Raw genomic sequence first — 11,613 nt, forward strand, 5'->3', positions numbered from 1 at the left:
CAGTCACTCATTAAATGCTTGACCTTGGAATTTGTCGGACGGAATATCTAAGCTTGTGCTAGTGTTGAAGTGGAGCTGAGTAAATCGTCGTCAAAAGGGACATAAGTAGGGTGCCTCAACTCGTTGCTCACCCACCCGTCATAACAAAAATGGACGTCTTCCAACTGCATTGCTGATAGGCAAATCTACGTTGATTCTGAAAATTCTTCAACGTGCATAGATCCATCATGTTTTTCTTGCTCTGATCTTTGATCGAGCTCTCTCTCCTCATCCTGACGTTTATCTATCCCCATCCTCCATGCTAGAGTAACACCCTTGAATGCATCTTCAACTTCCTCCAAGGTCCTCCCTGATGTCTCAGGAAAAGCCAAGAAAACGTGAAGGGTCATGGCGAAGGCGAACACGGCGAAAATAATATAGGTCTTCCAAGTGATGTTGACAAAAGAGGGCGGGATGAAATAGCTCAGAGCAAAATTGAATGCCCAATTGCTAGCTGTAGATAAGCCAGCGGCCTTGCCTCGCAGACGTAAGGGGAAAAGTTCCGATGGATACACCCACTCAACAGGCCCCCAAGTTGGGGCGAAAGAGGCAACAATAAGATAGGAGCAAGCAATCACAACCTTGGCGGGTGCCCCTGTGATCAACCAGCTCTCTTCGGGGATATGGTCCAAACCACCTGGGGGAGCCGGGCCGCCATAGCCTCCCATTAGGCCCGCACATATAGTCCACCAGATGGTAAGAGAGATACTGCCTCCTATCAGTAATGGGCGGCGTCCGATCCGATCCATAAAGAGAAGTGCGGGTATCGTCATAACCACGTTGATCACAGAGCTGATGGATGACGCCACCAAATTGGAACTGCCAATGAGGCCTGCCATTCCAAAGATATAAGTGATATCTATAACTTTCAGTGGACGTTCAATCATATGGGAAGCAATAGAGCCTACAATACAGAATAGCGTTTATTCCGGTTAGTTGACACCATATCTGGACAAAGACGATGATGTGCGTCCGCCAAATCATATGCGGCCGGAATAAATCCAAGTAAGTGTCATCGGTCTTGCTGCACTCCAACTCGCAGGCGTCTTTGAGCTGTTGGATCTCCATCTGAATGAACCCATCATCGAGATTGTTGTTAGCATGAATAGAAGAGAGAATATGGCAGCATTCGTCCCAGCGATCGTTCTTTGCTAACCAGCGCGGGGACTCAGGCATAAAAAATAATCCTAAAAACAGGATAAGTGCAGGAATCATCTGGAGACCCCAAGGCAGCCTAAAAGCCGCCTGGCCAGCGAGGAAGGAAGAGCCGTAGGAAATATAGAACATGATCAAAACGCCCCATGTGATGGCCCACTGTTGAGTACCCATCACTACGCCCCTTAAGTGAGGAGGTGCGAGCTCCGCAACATACACAGGGACTTGCGCTGAACATGTTCCGACACACAGGCCATTGATAAATCGGCCCACGATTAACATAGGAATGTTCTGAGAGGCGCAACAGAGGGTACTTCCGATAAGCCTGGCCGTCCATAATGTCAGCTGCTTACAGCTCAGATAATTGGTGCATGACTAACCATATTATAGATCCCATTTGAATAGCGGATTTGCGGCCGAACATATCAGTTACGAACCCCGAGATCAATGCCCCAATGAAAGAGCCTCCAGACATGGAGGCCGTGATTCCACCTTGCACTGTAGAACGTGGGCCCGAACAATCGGTTAAGTTATTGAACGGAGGACCGTTGGGCCCCTGATTGAAATAGCATCTAAATTGGTTGGTAGGAAGGCTATATTGATTAGAATAAGTTTTGATTTCCCCGACGAAGACAGCTCACATGGCAGACATCGACGACAGATCAAAGCCAAATAGCGAGCCTCCAATCACAGCAATAGCCGTGATAAGATAAATATTAGTGATCATCATTGTGGCTGAGGGTAGAGAATGTAGTAGGAGTGGAAAGGGATAGATGTAGTAATATATTGGAGGGCGATATAACAATTACATAAAAAAGGTTTCCTCTTCCATAACCCCATTGCCTTCAGTCCGCCATCCCCATCTATCTCTAGCCGTCTACTACCCTTCTATAGCCGTTCCCACTAGTAAAGCTTGTTCCTTCATAATTTTCAATTTTCAATTTCGCATTCTTCAACTTTCACGCTTGTAGATGGCTATACACTACTCTTGATAAATATGTCTATGGCAAAACGCTATCTGATCTGAGAGTTTTTCTACTAACTACAGCCGAGAGGGATTGGGAGTTCTGGAATGACCCTGTTGCCTTTCAACACTGCCCGAACAACAGCTATGGTATCGCGAATCAAAGTCAAGGTAACTTCTTTTAATAAAGAGAGACAACTTACACCAGCCCCCAGACATCGGCCGCAGACCTGCAAATGCTGCGAGACAAAAAGGAAGATATACAGTGAAAGTCGAAAACAGATTCCCCTTTAGAAACACACACACACATTGTTTCTCAGTTCGTAATTAAAACCACTTAAGCTTTATACGGACTGGCTGTAATATATTTATAGCCTATAATTGGCTATTTACATTTTGTATACCCATAATAGGACTAGTCAAGTTTCGGGTACGGGCTGAAAAATTACGCGGAAGATAATGAACCTGGAAAGGTTGTAGGATCTGGAAATGATCGACCCTAGACTGCGACCGCCATAGAGAACAGAGACCTTTATGGATATTGGGATTGAACCAGATAGAGAGATTGCAACACAACGAGCTGAAACCTTTCGGTCTACCTCAGACATTGTTATTTATTCGGATGCGTCGGGGCATCAAGATCATGTAGGCGCCGCAGCCGTAATCCTCGACGACAATTTGGAAGTGTCCGAATCCTTACAGACTCAGGTCGGGCCTATGGATCGATGGTCTGTACACGCCGCTGAACTGATCGAGATCTTGTATGTTATCAATATTTTCAACAAAGTTGCTTTTGAGCGCTAGAGATCAACCAGTGAGCAAGTCAGGCTAGCTACTATCCTCAGTGACAGCATGTCGGCACTATAAGCAATCCAATACCCGGGGAATAAACCCGGTCAACAGACTACTTATGCTATCCTACAGGCAGTTAGAAGCAACGGAGTGACTATCTGTCTCTAATGGATACTAGGGCATTACGTAGCACCCGGGAACGATTCTGCGGACCGTTTAGGCAAAGAGGTAGTCATACAGGGCAAAACCTATCTGTATTGTCCCTTACTGCCTTGAGAAAAAGCTTTCGTCTGCAAGATTATCTACATCTAGTGGAAACTGAAAGAGTCTAGAGAAGGAAACTACCGTAGTACTATTGATAATGCACTATTTGCCAAGTACACCGGACGGCACTACGGGCCTTTATAGGGGAACCGAGCCTACCTGCTCACGTAGCTATGTACGGGACATGACGGGAAGTTGCTGGCTGTCGACATTTGCGCAATCATTTCACTTGCAGGAAAATGATCGATGCGTCTACGGCGACAGGGAAACACTGACACACGTTCTGTGCGACTGCCCCGATCTAAGGGGGTTGGTTGTAGCGGGAGTTGCGGAAAGTCGGCGACGCGTTTAATTGCGTATCGAGCTTGTTGGGGGCCCACGGGAAAAAAAGAGAGGTCAGTTAGATCACGCTTCGCGAACCAAGACTGTGGATGCTGTATTGGGCTTCGCGAAGGCATAACAACGATTCCGAAGTCGCCCGCCACGAGGGCAGCTTGACAACGTAAACGGCAACTAGGCCACGGAAGGCCTTGGCGAGGGGTCAGGGTAAATGAAATCTACCCAACTACCTACCTACTGTAATTCATGTTTGTCTTTCAATTCCAAAATGCAAATCCGCGCCCTTATTATGGGCTTGGGTATAGCTGCCTCGCACTTCCCTTGACACCTGCCAATCCAGAGACTCCTTCAGTGAACCTGGATATTGCTGAACGTTCCCAATGCGATTAAAGTCTTATGATGATCATAAGCTACTCCTGGAGCTACCTTAATGGTTACTTCCGGATAGATTACCAAGCTGTCTCAAATGGATTTCTTGTTTGCCTTTCTCATAGAATTTTGCGTTTGTCTCGAATCTAGGTTGGAAGAGCAGTTGGCATTGATCTTGGGATTGTAACCCTTGTTTTAAGTCCATGACTGTAGGTCCAATACCACCCGTCCTTGCAGCTTCCCGCCTTTCATTTCCTCGAACACACTATTAATGTTCTGGGCCTTTTCAAGACGGAAGGGAGTAGTGGCTACCCGTTTGGCCATAGCCAGTGTTTCGATTGCCGCCCGACGGTTGCCCACGTTGCTTCCAACGATGGCCAATTGCTTGCCGACGATCAAATGAGGATAGGCATTAGCAATTGGATTTGCTTCACCCGGAACGCCCACGCAGACTAGCGTGCCATTGAATCTCAGGTAAGACAGGGCCTCGGCATATGCAGCGTTACTGGCACTGCAAATCACAGCCGCCGCAGCGCCTGCGCCATGGGTAATTTCTAGGATTTGATCTGCAACGCTCTTGCCGTCGGCCGTAGGATACTTTGAGATGTCGACAAAACCTTCGGCGCCACATTCATTGACAAAGGACTCCTTAGAACCCATATCCAACCCGATTATTTTGAACCCCATCCCTCGGCCTCCCAACTGCACTGCAAGATGGCCCAGCCCACCACCGGCTCCAGCGATGACCACCCAGTCTCCAGCCTGCGCTCTGCTCTTCTGGAGGGCTGAGTAAACAGTAACACCACCACACAGAAGCGGTGCCGCAATGTCACTTGCCAGCCCATCAGGAATTGGCGTCACATAGTGAGCTGGGGCTAGGGCGTACTCCTGGAAAGTACCGGGCCATGTATAGCCAGATATCTCTGCATTCACACAGATGCCATCAGCCCCAGCCAAGCAAGGCATGCAATTGCCGCACGCAGCTGCAATCCACTTGATGCCCACGCGGTCCCCAACTTTGACACCTGAAGCCTCACACGACGGTCCCAACTGGACGACGACGCCGACGCCCTCATGGCCGCCCACCTGTCCGCTCTTTACGGGTTCGGGAAGCCAACTCCACTGATTGAGGTGCTGTTAGCAAGGTTTCGCCCCATTTATGATTTTGACGTTCAAATGGGATTCTTACAGTACTGGTCATGAGGCTGAGGTCGGAATGGCATACCCCAGAATGGGTCCTGCGTTGATGTTAGTGCTTCTACGTGGTGCTGAGGAGTTCGACCTACATCTTGATCAGGATTTGCCCAGATCCTGGAGCCGGAGTGACCAACTCCACGATTCGTGTAGAAATCTCACCCGGCTTGTCATATACCACGGCTTTGTGGGTTTTCGGTGTCTGCATTTTAAGACGGATTGAAGAGGGAGAACCTTGAAATGTTGATGGTGGAATTATTGATGAATGTAACCATATTTGCTTCTTTATTTTATATGACGCTGAAAACATGTCGCCCACGCCCCCAACCAATCTAAGGTGCAGACTTGGTCCCGGGGTTGGTGAGGACCCATCCATCTACTTCCATCTATAGCCGCCCCCGAACGGTCGGATCCCACATCCACATCTTCTGTTCCGAGGGCTATAGACGCAGGAATCCGAGCCTAGCTTGCAACATCAATGTCCAACGCATCAGTGAGATATACTCCTAATGTTCTCTCGAGATCTTTTATATACAACCTGCGCGACCCAGCAACAACACGTGTACCACCGCAGATCTTACACATTCAATTTTGCACTTCCACAAAAACCCCAATTTGAAGAATGACACAAATGGACCTAAATTTTGAGATATTTTTCAACGTTGTCCATGGGGAGCTTCGCGCCTCCAACAAGACCACCTTCAGCGTTGATCCGTCGACAGAATCCAAGCTATGGAGCGTGCCTGTGGCCTCCACGCAAGACGTGGAAGATGCTGTTCGATGTGCAAACGAAGCCTTCAAGACCTGGTCAGCCACTGCTTTTGAAGAACGAGTGAGCAAGCTCTCTAAATGGAAGGTGGCCTACAAGTCATATATCGAGGATTTCACCAAATTGCTCATGGCAGAGTGCGGAAAGCCACGTGCCTTGGCATCTGGCGAGGCAAATGAGATCTTGGCCCTGTTCGATCACAACCTGCAGCTTCGTATCCCGGAAGAGCGAATTGAGGATGAAACGCGCATCGCGATCACACGTCATGTTCCCGTCGGAGTTGTTGCTGCTATCTGCCCATGGAACTTCCCCCTCGTGCTGTCTATCGGAAAGATCTTGCCAGCCTTATTGACAGGATGTACGATCATCGTCAAGCCATCCCCCTTTACCCCATACTCGGCACTCAAGATGGTTGAGATGGCACAGCAGATCTTCCCCCCGGTGTTGTCCAGGTTATCGGCGGTAGTGACTCTATTGGTCCCACACTGGTCAACCATCCCAATGTCAACAAGATTAGCTTCACGGGTTCGACTGCCACGGGGAAAAGAATCATGGCCGAGGCGGCTGGGACATTGAAGCGCGTGACTCTAGAGCTGTACGTATACAACCCAGAAAGTCCCGCGAAGGGAATCCTATCTTACACAATAAATAATCTAGGGGAGGCAATGACCCGGCAATCATTTATTCCGATGTGGACATCGAGAAAACGGCTCCAGAAGTGGTGCAGGGCTGCTTTGTATTCTCCGGCCAAGTATGTGTCGCTACGAAGAGAGTCTATGTGCACGAGAGCATTTACGAGCCCTTCCTGAAAGCCATGGTGGATGTAGCCTCCCAGATAGTGGTCGGCAAGGCTGAAAGTCCGAGTACCACGATGGGCCCTATGCAAAACAGAATGCAGTATGAGAAGGTCCAGGAGCTGATGGCCGACTGTGAAGCTCAAGGCTACAAGTTTGCCCTTCCGCCACAACCCATGGCTTCTAGCAAAGGGTTCTACCTCTCTCCTAGTATCGTCGACAACCCACCTCCGACATCTAGGATCGTCCTTGAAGAACAGTTTGGTACGTTTTCGACGCGGAAAGTAGATCAAATTTGCTAATCTTGTTGAACCCAGGTCCGATTGTGCCGGTCCTCAAATGGTCTGATGAAGCGGATGTCATCGCCTGTGCGAACGGAACCACTTCCGGACTTGGAGCATCTGTGTGGAGCGCCGATGTTTCTCGGGCGGAGCGAGTTGGCCGGCTTATGCAGGCCGGAAGCGTTTTCGTGAATTCGTGGGCGAAAACGACGCCACGGGCAATGCTATCCGGACACAAGGAGTCCGGGCTTGGGGGCGAATGGGGTTCCACCGGATTCCTCGAGTATTGTAACACTCAAGTCGTACACTTATTCAAATGAGTTCGGTAATTAGATAGCTTGGTTCAACCAATGAGGCCTCCTCTAGGAAGCTTATGTACCCCGTATTCCGCACGCCAATTCCGTCTACTGCCGAGTTTCCAAAAATTCCGGGGAAGCGGGGTTTCCCCAGAGTAGATATGCTTGGGGCCATTTCTGGCTCCGTGTAACTACTAGGTTCCTATCGCTCACACATTTTGCGCAATGACTCGGAGTCGAAATGTTCGTGTGTACCGTGCGTGCCAGCGGTGTCGCCAACGGAAGCTCAAATGTGATCGGTGAGTTAGTCCCCGAGCCCGGCGTTGTGCATTCTCGCTGACATGCCCGAGGACAAACTTGTCCGGCGCGACAAAATCTTCATGCTTGCAGTGTTTTCGCACCGGTGATGAATGTGTTCTGGCCGGATCGCGGCGCGGGGGTGACTTCTCGCGATTTCGACGCTCACGCCAGAAGCAAAGCTCCACATCGTCTCTAAGCGAGAGTAAAACAGACAACGAACCGGCCCGTCAACAGAATAGAGATCCCATAAAAGGAGATGAAGATCCCATTTACGCCGAGTTGGCCAACCCGGGCGATGCTCTCCAGATCCTTGCGCGACTCGCGGCGAACGACACTCGGCTTCGTAGTTACCCAAATGACTCCACGGCCTCGCAACCCTTCACCAGGGACTCCTCGGCGGACGGAGGTCCAGTAGTGACCTCCTTATCTGGGAGTAGTCCGATCAATTCCACGCAGCATCCCATGTTGCAATCGACACTGTCCGAAACGGAAACATTGGTGATCGGCGTATTAGGCGCAGATACTGTGAGCCGTCTAGTCAATCAGTATGAGACCTTCATCCCGCACAAATACATATAATCTGACCATCTAGCTACGCTGAAAACTACCACACATTTTGTCCTCTCGCACCTAGACGAGTTCTGTCAACAGATCCGCGCAAAACAGCAGTAGAGGAGCCGTTCCTCCTGACTGTGATTCTGACAATTGCGTCCAAAGACGAGATCGCGTACAGAGAAATCCACCGACATTGCTGGAAATATCTCAAGCGGCATTTACTAGATGTACTCCTCGCCACGCCATCGACTCTCAGAGTCGGCTCGGTCGAAGGCCTCCTGCTCCTCGCAGAGTGGGTTCCTTACCTGCAGCTCGAAACATGTTCCTATCCCAACATGTTCACAGGGAACTTAAGTGCCGTTGAGGATAATACGGCCTGGTCGCTTATTGGTCAGGCTGTGAGACACTCGTATTTGCTTCGTCTGGACAAGACATCTTTCCGGGATACAGCGGTGGGAGAGAAGCAGGAACTCGAGAATCGAAAGCTGCTAGCCTGGATATGTACGTTTGATAGAAGCTGCTGACTTGCCTATATATTAACTAATTTCTGACAGTTGTATACATCTCCGACCGGCAAATATCCGTCCGAATGGGACAGTCTTTCTGGTCACGCGGGCCATCACTTTCAACAATCTTCACAGCGAACGACTTTCCAAGCCTGCGGCTCCAAGCAGACGCAGAGCACCAGTACGCACACGTGTTACAAGCCACTATCGAGCTCACTCAATTACTTCACAACGTGCATGATATCTTATACGCATCTAAAGAACGAAAAGCCCAGATGGTGGGACGAGGAGACTATAATCGATACCTAGACGATTTCCGACACTCCATCTCAGCCTGGGAAGGTCGTTGGAACAGTCTGAAGGCATCTCCAAAGTTGAACTGTACTATGAACATTTTCAAGGAATATGTTCGTTTATATGCGAATGCTTTCTCTTTTCAGTCATTTCTTTCCAGGGCTGTTCAGCCCAACCGTGGAGAAACAAACCCAGCGACACCAGGGCCGAAAGTTGCTGGCTCACTGTTCCCGCAGGGTATCATGTCGACTGCAGAGGGATCATACATTCTCGAGGCAGTGGATGTGGCTCGGAATATTTTGGCAATAACTGTCCAGGCAAGCTCTGAAGCACAGATTCGCTATATGCCGTTCCGCTTTTACGTGTACGCTTCATGAGCTGACCTGATACAATTCAGGGCTTCTTTGCACAGGTTGGCTAACTTTGGTATAGGTACACTGTCTATGCCGCTGTCTTTCTGTATAAAGCGGACGTATTTGGCGCTTTCGTCAGCACGGAGCATGCGGAAATCACCTATTTGGTGCAAAAATTTATTCAAGTGCTTGAAGAAGCCGCTGTTAGCGATTGCCACATTGCTAGTCGTTTTGCAATTCTGTTAAAGCGCATGTGGCTCTCTGATGGACCGTGCTCTTCAGTGAGAACTGCATCTTCCGACGCTCTTAACAACATTAATCGTCTACGACAGCCAACACAGCATTTTGAACTTGCGCGAAATACTGATTTGGTCAATGACCAGAATTGTTTGAATGCTACTTTTGAATCACAACTTCCCGAACCCTTTTATATTTCCACGCCGGAATTCAATTTATTTTGCCCCGAATTCTCGAGTTTGGAGTCTGATCTGGTTGAAATTGGTGTGGGTCCTCTAAACTATCCTGTATGAAGCACTGGGTATGGATATTCAAAATCTATTCAATGTACCATTCAATTTCTTCCTATAGCTTTCAATCCGCTATTCATAATCATCATCGCTTTTCGTCTAATAAATGCAAATATACTAGTTTACTAGACCGACAGGCCCTCTACCATTTACAGTACTTGAAATAAGAGGCCACCTAGCTACTACGGGCTCTGACGGATGGGCTGCGGGCGGCTCCCCCACGCCCACGGGCGGGCTGTGGAGAGTCTGAATTCCTACAGATAGAGGTGGGTTTAGATGGGACCGGTCGAAGAAAGACCAATCTCCTTATTAGGTTCACTCATGAAAGACCGTAGAGATAGACTTCGACCATGGAGGGGTTTTAGACGGCTATAGATGCAAGTCAAGATCTGAGGATATGAGTGACATGTGATTCCAATCAGACAACACGGCCCCGCGATATTTCCGGTGATTCATTTGTCGAAAGCCCGCCTCAAGTGATAAGTTGGGGCTGCAGTCCTCAACTTCCGTTCCTCTCCCAAAACAAACTGCTTGTGATTCAACTTTTTTTGCTACCCGTTCCTGCTCCAAGTCATTTAATCTCAAAGTGATTGCCATTTACAGGTCATTGAATTATGCCGCACCAAGTTACTCTCGTCATTGGGGCGTCACGAGGAATTGGCCGTGAATTCGTCAGTCAACTCAGTCGAGATCCAACACACCGGGTCATTGCCGGTGTGCGCAAACCGGTTGATTTCGACAGTTCCAATGTCGTCCCGATATTGCTCGATCAGTCCGATCCTGAATCTGTTACTAGGGCAGGGACTCAGGTCTCTGAAATCGACACACTTATTATCAATGCCGCCATCGGCGCCGACGAATATCTCTTAAGCACGGATGATGAGCGACTTCGTGAATATTATGACACGAACGTGATTGGGCCTTTACGGGTCGTTCGCGCATTTCTCCCTGCGCTTAAGGCTCGGAACACTCGACAGATCGTTTTCATTTCATCTGAATCTGGATCCCTCTCTCAGCAGATAAACGCCAAGGGTGGTTTTCGGGGGCCTTATGCTGTTTCTAAAGCAGCTGGAAACATGATCGTGGTGCAGCTGCACAATGAACTCCATGATCAAGGCTTCACAGTGGCCGCAATTCACCCCGGTTGGGTTGCAACGGACATGGGGAATGCTACTGGTCCTGGGGGTATGCCCATCCCTGAATCGGTGAAAGGCCAGTTAGATGTTATTGTAAAGTTGGAACACAATGCGTCCGCTACTTTTTTCGCCTGGGATGGGTCTATCGTGCCCTGGTAAGGCCAGGCCATGGGTGTACAGTAGCAATGTCTTGAATCTGGTTAATTCTAGAATGCTACATATCTTCCTTGTGTGAAAGCCTGAAATCGTCCGGCAATTTTGGTGTGAGGCACCTCATTCAATGTGCAAATTAGTTTTGTTAGATGATTTTGTCGACTAATTAGACAAAGGTCAAAGCTTCGATAAAATCGGGAGGATGCTTGCAATATAGCGTGTACTACTATTAGCGGCGGTTCCTCCCTTCGCTCTGATTTCTAGGTAAGTCGGTCTTATCAGACACATACAACAATCCGAGTAACCTCTTGTATTAGTCGTCTGTTTCCTTCGGTTTACTACAATTCTGGTTTTATGAAGTGTCTTTTTCTTTGCTGTCAATCGTTCTAATCTTGCTTTGGATCAAATATTCCGCCATATTTTATCGCTCAGAATTAGGGCAAAATAACCGCTAGACCAAAAAAGCACTATAAGCAACAGTCTTAGTCTATACCGTCATTTTCCCATCTCGACACACCCCCTCAGGGATCTTC

At 48.7% G+C, this 11,613-nt stretch overlaps 4 protein-coding genes across 4 annotated transcripts; 2 read left to right on the forward strand and 2 right to left on the reverse strand.

The window, feature by feature from the left end:
- Positions 1 to 185: 185 nt before the first annotated feature.
- On the reverse strand, positions 186 to 1,924 carry N7498_009852 (sugar porter family MFS transporter; the record flags this gene model as incomplete). The annotated part of the gene is made up of 4 exons (XM_058456908.1): positions 186 to 898; positions 948 to 1,519; positions 1,575 to 1,787; positions 1,836 to 1,924. The coding sequence occupies 4 exons, from the start codon at positions 1,922 to 1,924 to the stop codon at positions 186 to 188; spliced, it is 1,587 nt and encodes a 528-aa protein (XP_058303807.1).
- Positions 1,925 to 4,117: 2,193 nt separating this feature from the next.
- N7498_009853 (uncharacterized protein) lies at positions 4,118 to 5,324 on the reverse strand (the record flags this gene model as incomplete). Its single annotated transcript, XM_058456909.1, has 3 exons — positions 4,118 to 5,044; positions 5,112 to 5,160; positions 5,209 to 5,324. 3 exons carry the CDS (start codon positions 5,322 to 5,324, stop codon positions 4,118 to 4,120), a joined length of 1,092 nt encoding a protein of 363 aa, XP_058303808.1.
- A 414-nt stretch (positions 5,325 to 5,738) lies between these two features.
- N7498_009854 (aldehyde dehydrogenase family protein) lies at positions 5,739 to 7,280 on the forward strand (the record flags this gene model as incomplete). Its single annotated transcript, XM_058456910.1, has 4 exons — positions 5,739 to 6,243; positions 6,312 to 6,480; positions 6,543 to 6,943; positions 6,997 to 7,280. 4 exons carry the CDS (start codon positions 5,739 to 5,741, stop codon positions 7,278 to 7,280), a joined length of 1,359 nt encoding a protein of 452 aa, XP_058303809.1.
- A 3,125-nt stretch (positions 7,281 to 10,405) lies between these two features.
- N7498_009855 (SDR family oxidoreductase) lies at positions 10,406 to 11,086 on the forward strand (the record flags this gene model as incomplete). Its single annotated transcript, XM_058456911.1, has 1 exon — positions 10,406 to 11,086. One exon carries the CDS (start codon positions 10,406 to 10,408, stop codon positions 11,084 to 11,086), a length of 681 nt encoding a protein of 226 aa, XP_058303810.1.
- Positions 11,087 to 11,613: the final 527 nt, after the last annotated feature.

The sequence above is a fragment of the Penicillium cinerascens genome (genome assembly GCF_028974065.1).
Source record: "Penicillium cinerascens strain IBT 15544 chromosome Unknown scaffold_4_segment0_segment1, whole genome shotgun sequence".
Classification (NCBI taxonomy): Eukaryota; Fungi; Ascomycota; class Eurotiomycetes; order Eurotiales; family Aspergillaceae; genus Penicillium; species Penicillium cinerascens.